General features: G+C 43.7%; 1 protein-coding gene across 3 annotated transcripts; it reads left to right on the forward strand.

Annotated features, from left to right (window-relative positions):
* Nucleotides 1-6,494: 6,494 nt before the first annotated feature.
* On the forward strand, nt 6,495-20,810 carry nedd1 (NEDD1 gamma-tubulin ring complex targeting factor). Of its 3 annotated transcripts, none has more exons than XM_041838045.2 (16): nt 6,495-6,826; nt 7,638-7,808; nt 8,026-8,120; nt 8,245-8,361; nt 8,572-8,712; nt 15,888-16,117; nt 16,393-16,597; nt 17,213-17,387; nt 17,537-17,662; nt 17,796-17,849; nt 18,179-18,286; nt 18,420-18,646; nt 18,914-19,106; nt 19,322-19,469; nt 19,576-19,642; nt 19,806-20,810. In XM_041838045.2, the coding sequence occupies exons 2-16, from the start codon at nt 7,673-7,675 to the stop codon at nt 19,908-19,910; spliced, it is 2,127 nt and encodes a 708-aa protein (XP_041693979.1). In that variant the 5' UTR covers nt 6,495-6,826; nt 7,638-7,672; the 3' UTR covers nt 19,911-20,810. The 3 variants fall into 3 exon arrangements, with proteins under 3 accessions (XP_041693979.1, XP_041693978.1, XP_041693980.1); XM_041838044.2 differs by having other exon boundaries at nt 7,665-7,808; XM_041838046.2 differs by having other exon boundaries at nt 7,665-7,808; nt 19,325-19,469.
* Nucleotides 20,811-20,817: the final 7 nt, after the last annotated feature.

Here is a 20,817-nt window from a genome sequence, read left to right on the forward strand (position 1 = left end):
TCTAAGATTTTACAGAGTTACAGTTCATATAAGGAAATCAGTCAATTGAAATGAATTAGGCCTAATCTATTGATTTCACATGACTGGGAATACAGAAAAACATCTGTTGGTCACAGATACCTTAAAATGTAGGGGCATTGTTACGAACCCCGTGGCTTTAAAAGTCTAGGGTGGATGGTATAGAGACCCGTAACATAACTCATGCAAATTAGAATAGTGAAAAGGAACAGTGAGAACAAGATACACTGACAACCAATCCTACCGTCAAACACAAAACGTTTATTTTAAACACACGGTAAACGGTTTGGGGAAGGGCTGAGCTGGACCCAAGGAATGAAATAATACAATTTAAAAAAAAAACTAAACTGATCCTGCCTGCCTCAAGAACCGCTAGCTTGCTACTAGCTATACAAAAATACAGTGGGTGGGAAGCTCAGGTCTAACTAGTGTTTTTGGACAAGGTTTTCCTATGGTTAGTGTTTGCCCAAGGGCGACTTGCTAAAAATCCACTTTTCCCCAGGCACAAAAACAAACAACCTAGGTAAAATAGGGACTAAACAGCAAACGAGTGACTATACAATAGCAAACGAGACACCACAGTAATACATGGAACAGGACAAAGTGAGATGTATGGGCTATGCCTATGTGGTGTATGAAGGAACCAAGAAAGTCTGTCTATCAAACAGGTTTGTGTCTGTGTAGACCAGGGTTCTTCAATTCCGGTCCTGGAGGGCCGAACCACCTCTGTTTTTCATCCTCTCCTTCTAATTGTGGTCCTCTGTAGCTCAGCTGGTAGAGCACGGCGCTTGTAACGCCAAGGTAGTGGGTTCGATCCCCGGGACCACCCATACACAAAAATGTATGCACGCACGACTGTAAGTCGCTTTGGATAAAAGCGTCTGCTAAATGGCATATTATTATTAATCGGGCTAATTCAGACCTGGGAGACCAGGTGAGTGCAATTAACTACCAGGTAGAAATAAAATAAAAACAGAAGTGTTTCGGCCCTCCAGGACCGGAATTGAAGAACCCTGGTGTAGACTAATGTGTGAGAAAGCAAAAAAATAGTGGTGAGAAACACAACCGACTGGGTTTTTAAACCAGAGGATGTGTGATGTGATTGGGTAATGAAAACCAGAAACAGGTGGTGCAATCGGGAGGAGCGTCCATTGATTGGTCCACCTCAGCAATCAGCAGATGAACTGATGACTGACAGGTGGGACACACCAACGACCACCAATCAGGAACACCTGTGATTAGGGCAGAAGGAGAGGAAAAACACAAATACACATACAGGATACCTGTATCCGTAACAGGCGTGGATCAGAAAACCATCATTATCCACATGAAGCGCGTGTCGTCCCCTTCGCATAGATTGATCAGGCTGTGCATTGTGGAATTTAGTCCCACTCCTCTTCAATGGTTTGCGAAGTTGCTGGATATTGGCGGGAACTGGACACGCTGTCGTACACGTCTATCCCAAACATGCTCAATGGGTGGCATGTCTGGTGAGTATGCAGGCCATGGAAGAACTGGGACATTTTCACCTTCCAGAAATTGTATACAGATCCTTGCGACATGGGGCTGTGCATTATCATGCTGAAACATAAGGTGTTGTGGCGGATGAATGGCCCTCAGGATCTCATCACGGTATCTCTGTGTGTTCAAATTGCGATTGATAAAATGCAATTGTGTTTGTTGTCCGTAGCTTATGCCTGCCCATACCATAACCCCACCGCCACCATGGGGCACTGTTCACAACGTTGACGTCAGCAAACCGCTTGCCCACACAATACCATGCACGTGGTCTACGTGAGGCCAGTTGGAAGTACTGCCAAATTCCCTAAAATGACGTTGGAGGTGGCTTATTGAAGAGAAATTAACATTAAATTATCTGGCAAAAGCTCTGGTGGATATTCCTACTGTCAGCATGCCAACTGCACGCTCCCTCAACCTGAGACATCTGTGGCATTGTGATGTTAAAAAAAAAAGAAAACATTTTAGAGTGCCCTTTTTATTGTACCTAGCACAAGGTGCACCTGTGTAATGATCATGCTATTTAATCTGCTTTATATGCCACACCTGTCAGGTGGATGGATTATCTTGGCAAAGGAGAAATGCTCACTAACATGGATGTAAACAAATTTGTGCGAATTGAACATTTCTTCAATCTTTTATTTCAGCTCATGGAACATGGGACCAACACTTTACATGTTGCGTTTATATTTGTGTCGTTTTATTTTCAACAGATGCTCCAGCGGACTTCACTTTCACCGAAGCCAATTATTCCTTGAACAAATGTTCTGTTTTAGCTGGATAGAGCATGAATTTTTGCCCCCCCCAAAAAAATTTAATAACACAAAAACATAAGATCCCACATAAGCATGTGTGGGTTGGTCTGGAACCTGTACTTAGAAGATTTAAAAACAAAAAAAATATGTTTTAAGTGAGAATAGGCATTGGTCTGAAGCCGAAAAAGCAAAGTCACATGAGCACCACAATGCCTGTTCCACCCATGCTCAAGCAAAGTTTTCCAGCACACATCTTTGACCTACTACAGTAGTTATGTTGGTATTGTACGTCAAACTATGTGTAGGCAGAGCTTCTCAAACAGCCTAATTCATACTCTTAGAGGAGGTGCTTACACAATATGTGATTTGGACCGCATACAAGGTAAAGTATTGGATTCTCTTCACACACCACAGTAAGACATCACATTACGCTACCATTTCATGCTTTTTTTAAATTAAAAGAATGCAAGCTTTGCTTTTATACTTACAAGGCGATCAGGCTTGATTGAGCTGTTTTGTCTTGTAGTAATGTGGTGCGTGCCTGTATTTCCTTAAACCTTTATTTTAGCAAAATATGTAATCAGCTTTTTTCATACAGTGCATTTGGAAAGTATTTAGACCCCTTGACTTTTTCAACATTTTGTTACGTTAGTCTTATTGTAAAATTGATTAAATAAATAAAAAAATCTCATCAATCTACACACTACCCCATAATGACAGAGCAAAAACAGGTTTTTAGAAATGTTAGTACATTTATTACAAATAAAAAATGGATACCTTATTTACGTAAGTATTCAGACCCTTTGCTATGAGACTCGAAATTGAGCTCAGGTGCATCCTGTTTCCATTGATCATCCTTGAGATGTTTCTACAACTTGATTGGAGTCCACCTGTGGTAAATTCAATTGATTGGACATGATTTGGAAAGGCACACACCTGTCTATATAAGGTCCCACAGATAACAGTTTATGTCAGAGCAGAAACCAAGCCATGAGGTCGAAGGAATTGTCTGTAGAGCTCCGAGACAGGGTTGTGTCTAAGCACAGATCTGGGGAAGGGAAGGGTACCAAAACATTTCTGCAGTATTGAAGGTCCCCAAGAACACAGTGGCCTCCATAATTTTTAAATGGAAGACGTTTGGAACAACCAAGACTCTTCCCAGAGCTGGCCGCCCGGCCAATCGGGGGAGAAGGGCCTTGGTCGGAGGTGACCAAGAACCCTATGGTCACTCTGACAGAGCTCCAGAGTTCCTCTGTGGAGATGGGAGAACCTTCCAGAAGACAACCATCTCTGTAGCACTCCACCAATCAGGCCTTTATGGTAGAGCGGCCAGACGGAAGCCACTCCTCAGTAAAAGGCACACAAGGGTGCGTGCTCAGCCCCCTCCTGTACTCCCTGTTCACCCATGACTGCGTGGCCAAGCAAGCCTCCAACTCAATCATCAAATTTGAAGACGACACAACAGTAGTAGGCTTGATTACCAACAATGACGAGACCGCCTACAGGGAGGAGGTGAGGGCTCTGGGAGTGTGGTGCCAGGAAAATAACCTCTCACTCAACATCAACAAAACAAAGGAGATGATTGTGGACTTCAGGAAACAGCAGAGGGTGCACCCCCCTATCCACGTCGACGGGACCGCAGTGGAGAAGGTGGAAAGCTTCATGTTCCTTGGCGTACACATCACCGACAAACTGAAATGGTCCACCCACGCAGACAGTGTGGTGAAGAAGGCGCAACAGAGCCTCTTCAACCTCAGGAGGCTGAAGAAATTTGGCTTATCACCTAAAATCCTCACAAACTTTTACAGATGCACAATTGAGAGCATCCTGTCGGGCTGGATCACCGCCTGGTCTGGCAACTGCACCGCCCACAACCGCAGGGCTCTCCAGAGGGGGGTGCGGTCTACCAAACGCATTACCGGGGGCAAACTACCCGCCCTCCAAGACACATACAACACCCGATGTCACAGGAAGGCCAAAAAGATCATCAAGGACATCAACCACCCCAGCCACTGCCTGTTCACCCCGCTATCATCCAGAAGGCGAGGTCAGTACAGGTGCATCAAAGCTGGGACCGAGAGAATGAAAAACAGCTTCTATCTCAAGGCCATCAGACTGTTAAATAGCCATCACTAGCACATTAGAGGCTGCTGCTGCCTATTGAAATCACTGGCCACTTTAAGAAATGGAACACTAGTCACTTGAATGTTTACATATCTTGCACTACTCATCTCAGCAGGTATATCTCACTGGTCATTCCCAAAGCCAACACCTCCTTTGGCTGCCATTCCTTCCAGTTCTCTGCTGCCAATGACTGGAACGAATTGCAAAAATCTCTGAAGCTGGAGACTCTTATCTCCCTCACTAACTTTAAGCATCAGTTGTCAGAGCACCTTACCGATCACTGCACCTGTACACAGCCCATCTGAAATTAGCCCACCCAACTACCTCATCCCTATATTGTTATTTATTTTGCACCCCAGTATCTCTATTTGCACATCATCTCTTGCACATCTAGCATTCCAGTGTCAATACTAATTGTAATTATTTTGCACTATAGCCTATTTATTGCCTTACCTCCATAACTTGCTACATTTGCACACACTGTATATATATTTTCTGTTGTATTTTTTGACTTTGTTTTTTTACCCCATATGTAACTCTGTGTTGTTGTTTTTATCGCACTGCTATGCTTTATCTTGGCCAGGTCGCAGTTGTAAATGAGAACTTGTTCTCAACTGGCTTACCTGGTTAAATAAAGGTGAAATAAAATATACTGCATTCTATTCTATAATATTCTACTGTATCTTAGTCCATGCCGCTCTGTCATTGCTTGTCCATATGTATATATTCTTAAATCCCATTCCTTACCAGTTTTGTGTGTATTGGGTATATGTTGTGAAATTGTTAGATATTACTGCACTGTCGGAGCTAGAAGCACAAGCATTTTGCTACACCCGCTATAACATCTGCTAAACACATGTATGTGACAAATAAAATTTGAAGTCAACGCAGGAGTGGCTTTAGGACAAGTCTCTGAATGTCCTTGAGTGGCCCAGCCAGACCTCGGACTTGAACCCGATCTAACATCACTGGAGAGACCTGAAAATGGCTGTGCAGCAACGCCCCCCCATCCAACCTGACAGCACTTGAGAGGATCTGCAGAGAAGAATGGGAGAAACTCCCCAAATACAGGTGTGCCAAGCTTGTAGCATCATACCCAAGAAGACCCGGCTGTAATCGCTGCCAAAGGTGCTTCAACAAAGTACTGAGTAAAGGGACTATATACTTATGTAAATGTGCTATTTCTGTTTTTTATTTTTAATACATTTACAAAAACTTCTAAACCTGTTTTTGCTTTTTCATTATGGGTTATTGTGTGTAGATTTAACGTAACAAAGTGGAAAAAGTAACGGGGTCTGAATACTTTCCGAATGCACTTTATCAGTTATCCTGTTAGCGCTTTTGTGCCGACTCCACTGCGCTGTTTCAGGTGCAACGTTTATGGTCATGTCGCAGCAGTTTGTAGGGGGGACATTCCAAAATGTGGGAAGTGTGTAGGAGGGCATGGGATAGAGGATTGTGTAGTTTCAGTGGATAAAGTTGTGTTAACTGTAGGGGTGCCCATGTTGCTGGGGATCGGAAATGTCCGGTGGGAGAGAGGCAGGTTGAGGTGGCTAGAGTCAGAGTAGTGCTGAAGGTGTCCTATGCTGAGGTAGAGGAGGATGGGTCAAGGGTGAGGGACCCTGAGAGGAGTAGTAGATCTGTGCCAGCACAGAGGGATAGGCCAATGAGTGATATATGCTTTAGTAAGGCTGGCTTCTTAGCAATGGTTATCAACTATACTGCAGAAATGGAACTTAAATCACAGAAAATAAATGTGGTGGCAGCTGCAGAGAAGTATTTGGATACACAAGATTTGACTTCAGAAGAGTTACAGGGTGTGTTGAGTGGTGATGTCCTGTCCTCCCAGACCGTTGGCATGGTGCAGGACCAGATAGGGTCAAAGTAGTGGAATGGGGTAGTGGGTTTCTAATGAGTGTAGGGTTAGTTGGTAGGGTAATTAAAAATATATATTGATTTTATTTGTCCCATTTTTGTATCACAAAGTGTAATGGATTTATACTATAGTTCAGTTGGGGGCGGTAATGCAACATATTGGATGCCAACCGTTTAACTCCACCGAAGAAGATCATGTGGCGCTCCTGGAGTAGTTGATGGGCTATGGTTAAGTGGCTTGCACACTGGTCTGGAGGTGTTATTTTACCAGATTTTCTTCCGCTGTCTGACTCGGCCCTGAATGGTTTTTGTTTGTACTAAAATCAACGTATTTTCTTATTGATTTTATACCAATTTACATATTGATTGCTTGACAAACAAGTATCAGCAGTCCAAAGTCAGCCTACTAATTTGCCTATTCCTTTTTGTACGTTATGTTATGCCGTAGTGGCTGGGCGCTCAAACTCTTGTCAAAGTTTTTTTGAATTTTTTTTAGGATAATTAATTGGACAGTTTCACAAGGACATCAGTAACAAGTAAGTAAACCTATCTTCCTTGCATGAATGCCATGAACTGGCTAGCTTGCATCGACTAATGACGTTAGCTAGATAGTGTATATAACCAAACCCAAAGCCTTTTAACTGTATTTGGCTAGCTAGCTAATCTAGCTAACGTTACTTGACCAAACTTAGCCGCTAGCTAACGTTAGTTTTGCATGCTACTCTTTCCGCACATAAGTAGTCTCAACTAGCTAGCTAACTGGTGGTTAACTAGGTATCTAACTAGTTATTTGTAGCAACTTTGTTGCACATTTTGATACTTTTGAATAGTCAACGTTAGCTAGCTAGCTGTTTAACGTTACCTTTTTAGCTTTGTTGGCTAGCTAGCTAATGTTTTTCTTATGCTCTTTTTGACTAACATAAAGTATACATAGTACTGTAGTTAGCTTAGTAACTAGCTGATAAATGATTAGCTAGCTAACATGCATGCACTTTCTCAGCGTATGTCCATTTAGACTAATTTAACGTTGGTCAATAACCTAAATAACCAGCCAGCTACAGTACCTAGCTACTGAAACGTAATTAGAAGTTTTTTATTTAAACATTATTTCGCTTACTACTATAACGTTAGCTGGCTAGGTCATTCTAGTTTTTAGGGGTGAAATGTAACGTTAGCTGTTTGTGAAATAATTATGTTGATTTAACATGGGCTTTCTCTCTAGCTGGAGGTTTCTCTCATTGAGAACACTCAGGTTCTTTGTCATATCAGGCTCTGAGCAGAGAAAAGACACCCACTGCGACCTCAAGACTTCTTTGACTTGTAGTTTGTGTGTGTGTTGAGTTCCAGCACTGACAGCTGTCGTTGTCTCTGCAGCCCTTACCATGGAGGAGGTGACGCGCCTGGTATCGTCAGGCGACTGTGTGAAGATCTGGGACTCAGCCTCCATGACAGTGTTGGAACAGTTCAACCCACACAGCGCTACACACCCTGTGGCCCAAGTGTGCTGGAGCAGCAACAGTATCGTTCTTACTAACACTCTGGGCATGTCCCTGTACATATAATGGTTTACTTTTCGTTTTCCTTTTGCTCTGTCATATTCTAGTTTAACTGGAGTGGTGAGCAGTCCCCCACACCTTCATGTAAACTACTTATTGATTAAATAATTCTGGTCCACCTAGTTGTTCTGTGCCATAAATTACTATATGGAGTTGGTTGCCTTGACTTGATTCCTCAGATCAGTATCTTGTAAGCGCCAGCAGTATAGGAGACAAGCTGGTGGTATCCAGTCTCAAGACCTCTCCTATCCCAGTGGTGGAGCTTGCAGAGGGGGTGAGTGTACGAGGCCTGACAGCCAGGGCCAGTAAAGACGCAATTTCAGTTCCATTCTAATTCATTGCCCTCTCGCATGTTGTGAACGTGTGTCACATTACTATAATGTTTTTTGTGTCCACAGAAAAAGCAGACCCGCGTGAGTCTGAACTCGACGTCCCAGTACTTAGTGAGCGGGGGGCTTGATAACTCAGTCAACATCTGGGATCTGAAGGCCAAGAGGCTTCATCGCACCCTTAAGGTACCCTCAGTCTTACCAGCACCTGTGACCCTACCCATGAGAACTATGTCCTAGCACTTATCTTTTGATCAAATCTCACCTGAACACCTGGTGCTATGTAACATTGCACTTGATCTTGGGCAAAGCTTGGGTCAGTGTAGAATACATTTTGGAGTTACCTTTATCACCAACACAATCTACCTCACCTGTGTACCGCCGCTCTCTCACCAGGACCACAAAGAAGAGGTGACGTGCGTGTCCTTTAACGGCAGTGACAGCTACATCGCATCGGGCTCCACCAGTGGTGACATCATCCTGCACAGCATCACCACCAACCTGTCCAGTAAGGCCTTTGGACACGGCACCAACCAGGTGAGTGTTCTGTTGGCCCTGACACAATTAATACTGTAACCAGGCCCTTTTGCTTATAAGGTAAGTCCATTTGAATTCAATCACTTTTTGACAGCATCCCTTTGGATTTAAACAAAACTTTCCATAGATGTTTGCCCATGGAAAAAGTGGTCAGAAAGTAACCTTTTGCCAAAACAGAATTCCAAAACATTCAGGAGATAAAGGTGCTCAAAGTTGACTTATTTTGCATACATTTACATTTAAATGTTTAGTCATTTAGCAGACGCTCTTATCCAGAGCCATTCCCTCCCCTACCCTGGACGACGCTGGGCCAATTGTGCGCCGCCCCATGGGTCTCCCGGTCACGGCTAGCTACGACAGAGCCTGGTTCGAACCAGGATCTCTAGTGGCACAGCTAGCACTGTGATGCAGTGCCTTAGACCACTGCGCCACTCGGGAGATACCATGAGACGTCCATGTCTTTGTCACTGGAAAATATATAAACGGTTGAGTTGATCATTTAAAAGATTAGTGTTGTCAAACTATTTTATTATTTCTTGGGGAAAAAAACATTTAGGAATAAAACATTTAATTTTTTAACCTTTAACGTCGATTATTTTATTAATTTGCATATGTTGTAGCTTAAACCCTATTACACATCTGAGGTTTTTGTGTTGTGCCTGCCATCGGTTGAGACAACATGTTCTTGAAGACAGGGTCTCATGGTATGGTGGGTATGCAAAATGGGTTAACGTTCAGGTCGAAAAAAAGTCACTTTCTGAGCGCTTCTACATGGGGCAAATATGAATGGAAGGTTTCGTTAAAATCAGAAGGGGTGCTGTGAAAAAGTGATTGAATTCAAATGGATTTACCCTATACTTATCCAATTCTTACCCAGTCCCTGGATGGTAGGCACTTGGGTTTGTTACTGGTCATCAAATAAATATGTGGCTGAAGGATTAAAGACAATAAAACATTTGGTGACAATTAAGATGCATCATAGGCAGGTCTCAATTTATACTGAACAAAAATCTAAACAAGTGAAGTGTTGGTCCCATGTTTCATGAGCTGAAATTAAAGATCCCATAAATTGTCCATACACACAGAAAGCGTATTTCTCTCAAATGTTGTGAACAAATTTGTTTATATCCCTGTTAGTGAGCATTTCTCCTTTGCCAAGCTAATCCATCGACCTGACGTGTGTGGCATATCAAGAAGCTGATTAAACAGCATGGTCTTTACAGGTGTACCTTGTGCTGGGGACAAAAGGCCACTCTAAAATGTGCAGTTTTGTCACCCAACACAATGCCATAGATGTCTCAAGTTTTGAGGGAGCGTGCAATTGGCATGCTGACTGCAGGAATGTCCACCAGAGCTGTTGCCAGAATTGAACGTTCATTTCTCTACCATAAGCCTCCTCCAACGTCGTTTTAGAGAATTTGGCATACGTTCAATTGGCCTCACAACTGCAGACCGCGTGCAACCACGCCAGCCCAGGACCTCCACATCCAGCTTCTTCACCTGCAGAATCGTCTGAACAGCCACCCGGACAGCTGATGAAACTGGGTTTACACAACCGAATAATAGCTGCACAAACTTTCAGAAACCGTCTCCGGGACGCTCATCTGCGTGCTCGTCGTTCTCACTAGGGTCTTGACCTGACTGTAGTTTGGTGTCGTAACTGACTTCAGGGGGCAAATGCTCACCTTTTGATGGCCACTGGCACGCTGGAAGTGTGCTCTTCACGGATGAATCCCGGTTTCAACTGTACCGGGCAGATGGCAGACAGTGTAGGGTGTATGGCGGCGTGTGGGCGAGCAGTTTGCTGAACAGGGTGCCCCATGGTGGCAGTGGGGTTATGGTATGGGCAGGCGTAAGCTATGGACAACTAACACACTTGCTTTTTATCGACTGCAATTTGAATGCAGAGATTCCGTGAAGAGATCCTGAGGCCCATTGTCGTGCCGTTCATCCGTGCCATCACCTCATGTTTCAGCGTGATAATGCACAGCCCCATGTCGCAAGGATCTGTACACAATCCCTGGAAGCTGAAAATATCCCAGTTCTTCCATGGCCTGCATACTCACCAGACATGCCACCCATTGAGCATGTTTAGGATGCTCTGGATCGACGTGTATGACAGCGTATTCCAGCAACTTCACACAGCCATTGAAGAGGCGTGGGACAACATTCCACAGGCCATGATCAACTCTGCGAAGGAGATGTCGCACTACGAGGCAAATGGTGGTCACACCAGATACTGACTGGTTTTCTAATCCAAGCCCCTACCTTTTTTTTTTGAAGGTATCTTTGACCAACAGATGCATCTCTGTATTCCCAGTCATGTGAAATCCATAGATTAGGGCCTCATTTATTTAAATTGACTGATTTTCCTTATGAACTGTAACTCAAAATCTTTTAAATTGTTGCGTTTTGTTTTCGTTCAGTGTAGATTTATCAATAATGGCTGATGCCGAAAAGGCTTTTGACCATCTTGAACTTTGGAAGCTTTCAACTTACCAGCTGAATTAATACATTTAATAAAAATATTATATATCCTAAAGCAAAAATATACACTTACATTATCTGATAGGGGCACAAGACAGGGATGTCCTCTCGCCCCTCCTGTTTGCACTGGCAATTGAACCGCTTGCAGAAATAATTAGACACAAACCAAATGTAACAGGTATTGGTAAACATGAATATAAAGTAAACTTTTTTGCCAACGATCTCCTGATATACCTGACCAATATTGAAAGCTCAATGCCCCCCTCGCTAAAAATATTTTCAGAATACTCGTCTCAGGATATAAAAACTACTGAAATAATGGCAATAGGAAAAATAATAATTGATCTACAGCAATCCTTTTTAAGTAGACCACAAAAAATATAGTTAGGATGCTTAATAAGTGGCAACAAACAGCAAATGTGCTGTGTACAAAACATTTAAGGACACCTGCTCTTTCCATGACATCAACTAACCAGGTGAATCTAGGTCAGTCACTTGTTAAAGCCACTTCAATTAGTGAAGATGACGGTGAGGAGATGGGTTAAATAATGATTTTTAAGCCTTGAGACATGGATTGTGTATGTGTGCTATTGAGGGTGAATGGGCAAGACAAAATATTAAAGTGCCTTTTGAACGGTGTATGGTAGTCGCAACGGTTTGTGTCAAGAACTGCAACGCTGCTGGGTTTTTTCACGCTCAACAGTTTCCCATGTGTATCAAGAATGGTCCACCACCCAAAGGACATCCAGTCAACTTGACAACTGTGGGAAGCATTGGAGTCAACATGAGCCAGCGTCCCTGTGGAACACTATCGACACCTTGTAGAGTCCACGCCCCGACGAATTTAGGCTGTTCTGTGGGCAAAAAGGGGGGGTGCAACTCAATATTAGGAAGGTGTTCTTAATATTTTGTACACTGTTCCATTTAAATAGATCTGCTTTCATATTGTTGAGTATTGGGATAAAGTTATCTTTATACACAATCTTCCCATAAATCTTATAGGTAGAATAAACCTCTTCAGAATGGCAGGCTCCCAAAGTTTTTATATTTATTCTAGGTAATACCAATTACCCCACCGAAGACTTTCTTTAAAGTATACTCGTCCATAAGACTTTATATGGGCCAATAAAACTTAAAGAATCTCCCTAAGTCTGAGGGTGTTTTTAACCTTCCAAACTTGGAATTGTATCAACTTGCCACCCAAGGCTTTTACTTGAGACATGCTGTTAATGCACTAAAGAGGAACAATGGGTACATATTGAAGATGTGTATGCTCACCTACAATCTATTCATGTGTGTTTTCAAAGGATAAAGCATTAATAACTTTATAGTTAAGAACTGAAACCGATTCTATAAGAACCAATATTACTTCCAAAAAACCCTATGAACAATCCTTGGATACCTTTTCAGAATGCACCAATCAATTGGCCCACATGGGAAACTAAAGGCATAGAAACCTTAAATTACTTGGTAATAGGAAATAAATATATTTCCATGATAGGATTAAAAAGCAATTTTGCACTGAACAATGTAGATATTTTCAAATGCATGCAACTTGCATGAAACCTTTAACGAAATTTCAATTTGAAATCTTGAGAGAATCCTATTTGAGTCAAAAGGATATTCATATGATGGGTAAGATGTACAAAACCTTGCCTATCCAACTGACAACCGCTTAGAAAAAAATATTAACTAATGGTACCAAGACTTAAAAATAACTGATATTGGATGGAGGGAATGTTGGAACATGACAAATGTATGCTGAAACCAACATAAACTAATGTATAGAATTAACTTTTAATCCGTCTGCATATGTCAAGACATGTCATATGAGGGTGCAGTGCGTTACCAGATGGGGTGTATATACTGGAAATCAACCAATCCTCAATCGTTAAGACAATGGAAAAATAATATGCTTCATTATCAAAATATTGAAAGAGCGTGGGCGACTGATGGGAACAAAATGGTGAAACTTGAGGAAATGTGGCGGAGAGTAGTGCAGGCACTGGAGATAAGGGGTGAGAACAAGTGGGTCTTGTTGTTTGTGCATGTCTGTATGTTGTCTTGTGTGTGTGGATTGTTTTTGAAAAAGAAGAGAACATTACATTTAAGAATAAGCCGCCTCTTTGCAGCCATAGGTAATATCTCACTAGGAGCTGATCCATCAGTATTGTGGAATAATTATGTTAAAGGGAAATGTTTCAACGTCATATTAATCTCCAGCACCACCCCAACATCAACATATGAAAAATTGTCTTTCTATGTTTTATAGTACGAAAAGAGCGTAAGATAAGCGTTTCCAATGACAACATTGGTGTGCGTCGTGATTTTGCCTAATAATTGGTTGATGTCATTGCAAATGCTTATCTTCCTATATTTTTACTACAAAACATAGAAACACGCTATTTTCACATACACTGTATATACAAAAGTATGTGGACACTCCTTCAAATTAGTGGATTCGGCTGTATAAAATTGAATACACAGCCATGCAATCTCCATAGACAAACATTGGCAGTAGAATGGCCTTACTGAAGAGCTCAGTGACTTTCAATGTGACACCGTCATAGGATGCCACCTTTCCAACAAGCCATTTTGTCAACTTTCTGCCCTGCTAGAGCTGCCCCGGTCAACTTTTTAAGTGCTGTTATTGTGAAGTGGAAATGTCTAGGAGCAACAACAGCTCAGCCGCAAAGTGGTAGGCCACACAAGCTCACAGAACGGGACCACCAAGTGCTGAAGCGTGTAGCGCATAAAAATCATCTGTCCTCGGTTGCAACACTCACTACCGAGTTCCAAACTGCGTCTGGAAGCAACGTCAGCACAAGAACTGTTCGTCGGGAGCTTCATGAAATGGGTTTCCATGGCCGAGCAGCCGCACACAAGCCTAAGATACGCAATGCTAAGCGTTGGCTGGAGGGGTGTAAAGCTTGCTGCCATTGGTCTCTGGAGCAGTGGAAACGCGTTATCTGGAGTGAATCACGCTTCACCATCTGGCCGTATGACTGAGGAATCTGGGTTTGGCAATGCCAGGGGAAAGCTACCTGCCCCAATGCAAAGTGCCAACTGTAAAGTTTGGAGGAGGAATAATGGTCTGGGGCTGTTTTTCATGGGTCGGGTTAAGCCCCTTAGTTCCAGTGACGGGAAATCTTAACACTACAGCATACAATGACATTGTAGACGATTCTGTGCTTCCAACTTTGTGGCAACAGTTTGGGGAAGGCCCTTTCCTGTTTCAGCATGGCAATGCCCCTGTGCACAAAGCGAGGTCTATACAGAAATGGTTTGTTGATCGGTGTAGAAGAACTTGACTGGCCTGCACAGAGCCCTGACCTCAACCCCATCGAACACCTTTGGGATGAATTGGAACACCGACTGCGAGCCAGGTCTAATCGCCCGACCTCACTAATGGGCTTGTGGCTGAATGGAACCAAGTCCCCGCATCAATGTTTCAACATCTAGTGGAAAGCCTTCCCAGAAGAGTGGAGGCTGTTGTAGCAGCAAACGGGGGACCTACTCCATATTAAAGCCCATCACTTTGGAATGAGATGTTCGACGAGCAGGTGTCCACATGTAGTTTATGTTGGTGTGGTGCTGGAGATTAATATACATTTAGAAAATTATGAAATGTCCCTTTTTTTTAAGGTAAGATTTGAATGGAGAAAGCAGATCCGAGAGCAGCACTGCTGTTCTTTTGATCCTATCAGTATCGACACTATCCTCTTTTAGAATCTGAGAGTGAAATACTTACACGCTCATCTCTAACATGTAGGCTCAGCATTCCCGAACAGTCCCATTTAAAAGTCAGAATGTTGAACAAACTTTGTTTCAACTTATGGCCAAAATCGGCAGACAAAAGTATGTCGGAGGGAATCTTAGTCAAAAATATCGACAGGGAAGTGTTGTCAACCCGACCTTCAGTACGCTGGTCTGTAATCGGTTTGTTTTTCCGGTTTTGTATTTTCAATACTGACGCAACTCGCACGTGATAAACATTTGCACAATATGGCCTAGCCGAACCACAGACCGAACGTCGTCCCACGCAATCAGCTGGCAAATTTCACAAATACTTCCAGCTGATTGCAGGAAACGTGCTTTGGTCGACTACGTTCGGTTACATTCGGCTATTGTGCATCACATACAATGTGTCAGGAGATTGAAAACACAAGAGACAGAACCTACTGGCGCCGCAAAAAGTCGAGTAAACAATGCTTTCCTGTGGATACCCCATCTCCTCTTCCTATCGTCAAAAGGACCAACAGCACAGACAACGGACTGAATAAGGTGTAAGCAAATGCCCACGAGTGGTTTTGGAACCGCCCGCGAAATGGTTAATGAATGTATAGCCAATTCGCGACAGAAAAAAACAACATTGCGCCAGTAATGTGGGTCATATCTTTTATCTCTACAAAGTCCCACAGGGGGCCAGTATGAAAATGTATGCACTCACTAACTAAGTCGCTCTGGATAAGAGCGTCTGCTAAATTACAAAAAATATAAAAATAAACAGTGCTACAGTGAAGCCTAATCATTAAAACAAATATCTGTGATTATCTTTCTAGGCTCCTGGTGCTCCCAAAATAAAATGTCAGGTTGCAGCAAAATATTTAAGAGCATATATGACCGAAATGGTCACACTTTAGAGCCCTGATCATAGGTCTAAAATAACACTGTTCCTCCCACCTCAGCCCATCCACGACCTGAAGTACTCTGTGGTGAAGCGCTCCCTGCTGGGCAGTGTGTCAGATAGTGGCTCAGTGGTCCTGTGGGACGCCAATACTCAGAAGGAGCTGCATGTGTTTGATGGAGCCCACAAGGCCCCCGCCTCGGGCCTGGCCTTCTCCCCAGCCAACGACCTGCTCTTTGTCACTGTGGGCCTGGACAAGAAGATCATCTGCTACGACACCTCCAGCAAGATGTAAGAGCTTGGGATTTAATATTGACCACACAAGTATAGAGACATACTGTATGACTGAGAGAGAGCCTGTTACCTTGGGGTGTTTTTGTGCAAGCTTTGTTGTTGCAATTTCTTTTGGTCAAACACATTCACATTTGAAATTACCTTGTATTTTTTCAATGATGCGGTCCTTTACTAGTAATTAGTTCTTTAACAGCGCAAAGGGACTTCAGAGCTGTCTCTTTTGCTTTAATGTAGTCTTGACATTTTGTCTGTGTGCTCGTTCTCTCTCGCAGTGTTCTCCGCAGCATGCGTGTGGAGTCCCCATTGACGGCCATTGACTTCACTCCAGATGGGGCAGGCCTGGTAGTGGGCTCCACCCAGGGCAGACTGTATCTGTATGACCTGCGCAACCTCAGCGCCCCCACCAAGACTGCCACCGCACACAAGACCTCCATCACCAGCCTGCGCTTCCAGAGCTCCCAGAGCAGACACCTCAAGGTAGGCTACACACCACAGCGCCAATTCAATTCATAGTCCTTTTCAAGGTTTGAAAATATGAGTTACTTTTCAATCCCTCAATTGGAATTTCCTGAACTGGGTTCAGAGGAAATTTTTGTTCGGGACCACTGGTGTGCTGTGACAGAGACAATGGTTTTGAGATTTTGGGATGCCATTTGTCTGCACTAGGGGGCGTGCCAAGACCGTGTGAGTTTTCTTTGGTCTGTTGTGCATATTGTACGGAACCAACTCTTTTTACCTTTCCTGAATTCATGTAAATGAGTTGACACTTATTGTGATACAAATGCTGTTGAGTTGACAGTGTCCTACTTCACTTGATAGGAAATGTTGTCCCCTTTCGTCATTACAGTAAGCATTTTCCCAGCGTGATGCACCTTGCCAGTTCAGTGTTTCTCTTGACAGCATGTGCTGTAAGCCCTGTATTGTGTGGCTATGGGCTGGGCTCCTGACTAATAAAGAACCAGATGCTTCTTAAATCCTGTGCTCAATAGGGACAGTGTTGAAGCTCGTAGGTATTTAACTGGCATGTGTTACCTGAGATCAATTAAACCTAGCCTTTTCAAGCTAACCATGTCCCTTTTTTCCCCCCATTAGTCCAGTAAAATGGCGTCCAGCAAGTCTTCCAGCGCTCACACAAGCAAGAGGATCTCAGCCAGGCTGGGTAATACCTACCTACCAGCAGTTACCCCCAGCTCCACCTCTACACCCCCCTCTAGCCTGCCTGCACCCCACACGGGAGATGGAGGGGATGGACAGGCCCAGGGCACAGGTCAGACTCGCTCTAGTACCTCAAATATACTCCTAGCCAACATCCTGACCTGAAACACCACCCCATTTCCAATTCATGGTCTAGACCAGGGGTACCCAAATCTGAGCCTGGAGGTCCAGAGAGCTCATTGTCATTCTGTGTGTGTGCAGGCTCCAGTGTGGAAGTGGTCTCCAGAGAGGCGGAGGGCCAGCCGGGTGCTGACCGCCTGCCCAGTCTGGACAAGTTCAGTAGCGTGGGTAGAAACAGCCTGGACATCTTCTCCCCCGTAAGAGACGGTGAGCTCCCCACTCATCTTTGACTCTTCAATTTAGTTTAAACTCACCGGTATTACGTTTGGATTTGGTCATCAGTCTCTCTCTCGTCTCTTTCCCTTTTAAACTGACAGCTTTTTTTTTTTTTTGTCTTTAGATTACAAAGCCCATGGGATGGGTGGTGATGCTCCTGGTGGAATGAAAGGGAATGGTAGGTGGAAAAAGCCATATGTCCTCTTTTACAGTTCAAGTTCTCATTGAAAGTTCATGAGCACCCTGCACCGCTAACCATTAGTTGAAGATGTCTTTTTTAATTAACCCTCTGTTATACACCTGACGCAACTAATCAAGAGCTTGGTGAGTAGTTAAATCAGGTGTGTTAGTGCTGGGATAGAACAAAAATGTGCACCACTGGTTTACCCAGGAATGGATTGAGAAACACTGCTATAAACATTCAATGAAGTTCACTGTCCCCTGTACATCATCTATACTTGTGTACATGATTGAGACTACATTTGTGGCTTTTTGTATGTACCATAGGGCCCAGTTTGGATATGTTCTCCAGAGAAGGAGAAGGGCAGAACAGCACGGAGAAGTTCAGCAAAGTGGGACGCAACAGTCTGGACATTTTTTCTCCTGTCAGAGAAGGTGAGATTCCATTTGTGTGTCCCTTGACATTCAAAGTTCACATTGGTCTGCACAGCTTCACAAACCCGCAAACTTTTCCAAACTCATTAAATGTAATGTACAAATTGACCATTGATTCACTCATTCTTTCCAGATTACAAAACCCATGGAATGACAGCAGATGTAACAAGTGGGACGAAAGGAAACGATCTGGACTTCCTCCCTTCCTACTCTGGTGGACCCCCACACCGCAAGACTCCCCTGGGCACCCCTGGAGGAGGGCGATGTTACAGCCCCCTGTCTGTCTTCCAGACCCCTCAACCAATCAAAGAGGAGGAGGCCGAGCCATCAGTGCAGACAGACACACGGGACTCGAGAAGGGTCAGTCTACCTTATTCAATCAGCTGTTGGACAATTTGGAATGCTGACTTAGACCATTTTTAACCATGAGTATTCCATTCTGGTCCTGGGGTCTTCCCAGACCAAAATGATCAGACCTGATACAAATACTCAAGGATTTTCATTACTTGAATCAAATGTGAGTGTTGGGCTGGATCAAACCGGAAATTAAACCCCTTATTGAGTCAGTCTGGTTTTCCTGTCAAAATGTTCAAGCTGCTCTTCACGTGTTGTCTGTTCAATTGACAGTATGAGAAGGGTGGTGGTTCCAGTCTGGAGGGTGAAGGCCCCACCCCACCCACTTCATCAGCCCAGACCTCGCACAGCCAACCAGCACCGCTGTTCTTCACCCCTGAACCAGGCCTGAGGAGGGCCAATGACATGCAGGCCCAACTGCGCTACAACACACCCCTAAATGGTGGTCCGTCCACTACTGCACCAGGTGAGTTTGTGGTAGTTTTTTCTGTGTGGGTAACAGCTGTAGATAATGTCAAATCAATGAATATTTTTATGATGCATGCATAACTATTTAAATTGTGTATGGCTACTGTGTATTTGTATGCCAGAGCATGTGAGAGATTATGTAAGCACAACAGTACATTAACAGTGTGTGGTAGTGTTAAGTTGATGAAATCAGTGGAAAATACCCTGTGTCAGCAGGCCCTGCAGTGTCTTCTGCGGTAGCATCCTCTCTATCAGAGAGAATAGTGGAGACTGTTGGAGCAGAGGGTGGAGGCGCTCCCCTCACATCCCTGCAGATCCATTTCATCCGCAACATGATCCATGAGACCCTGGAAGACTTCAGGTGTTGCACATTCTCACAGCAGATCACCCTCAAAGTTGCTGAACCGTCGTGCGTATCTCTGGTCACTAGTTTTGTAGATTCTTGGCTAACCTAATTTCCTCCACAGGGACGCCTGCCACCGAGACGTAGTGAACCTCCAGGTGGAGATGGTCAAACAGTTCTACATTCAGCTGGTATGTGACATGTCCCTCTGGTCCTACTCCATTTGTACACTGTGACACACTGGCCACTACACACCACACACTATTTTGAGTCCAAGACAAAGCACTAGCTAAACCAGTCTGCATGGTCGTTCCAGTTCCCTAACCTACCTCTTGGTTCCTTGCTGCGTTTCAGAACGAGATCCATGGTCTGATCGAGAAGTACTCGGTCAACGACTCGCTGGTGGAGGAGATCGAGAAGCTGAGGGAGGAGAACAAACGACTCCGAGCCAATTACTGAGAGATTGACTTGATGGATTTACCACCTCATCACCCCTAGAAACAGTTGTCCCCTCTCAACTCAGAAAGTATTCCACAGAGCTTTAGGTCTCTGTGGGACAATCGTGCCACAGACAAAGCCTTTTTTTGTGTCCTGGTTTAACCCCTTCCATCTCTTCCCATGGCATGCAGGGACCATTTTCTATTCTCACCAGTTCACATTTTTTGTACATCTCAAACTTGGCAAGGGTCTTGGAATGAATTAACTCTTAAGTGCCTTACTGGTAGTTAACCAAGGGTTGACCAGTATGTTCTATGCAAAGTGTGCTATCAGTCACAGGGTTGCATTGGTCATACAAATCATCTGTGACTGTGGTTATCATTGCTGGACTGGCCCCGGTGAGGGCATGGCACAATTTTAGCCAAATTCCAAACCATTCTCTCCTTGCATTAGGTCCTTGTTTAAAGAGAGGTCAACAAGGACCCAGGGATAGGAAGATGCATTACCTTGCGCTTAAATACACCACTAATATTGAGTTGCAATATTTAACAAGTGACATCAATAAGGGATTATAGCTTTCACCTGGACAGTCTGTCATGGAAAGAGCAGGTGTTCTTAATGTTTTGTATGCCCGGTATACATCTCTCTTCAGCATAGTATGGTTGAAGTTGATAGTATCTTTGGCTTTTACTAGCACACTGAAACAAAATATTAGGGCATACCTTTGATGAAAGACAATCATGATACTGTCTTTGTGGACTAGGCAAGAAAATGCCATATTGGTCATCATTTTCTAACAGTAAGCAAAGTGGTGCCAAGCGCCCTCTATGAAGTGTGCTTGCGCTGCAAAGTTTGCCCATCAGTTATTTGTTTCTTTTGTTGTTTTGTGAAGAGGAATATAAATACTAGTTGTGTACAATCTGTTAAT

This window comes from Coregonus clupeaformis, chromosome 19 (assembly GCF_020615455.1).
Source record: "Coregonus clupeaformis isolate EN_2021a chromosome 19, ASM2061545v1, whole genome shotgun sequence".
Taxonomy (NCBI): Eukaryota; Metazoa; Chordata; class Actinopteri; order Salmoniformes; family Salmonidae; genus Coregonus; species Coregonus clupeaformis.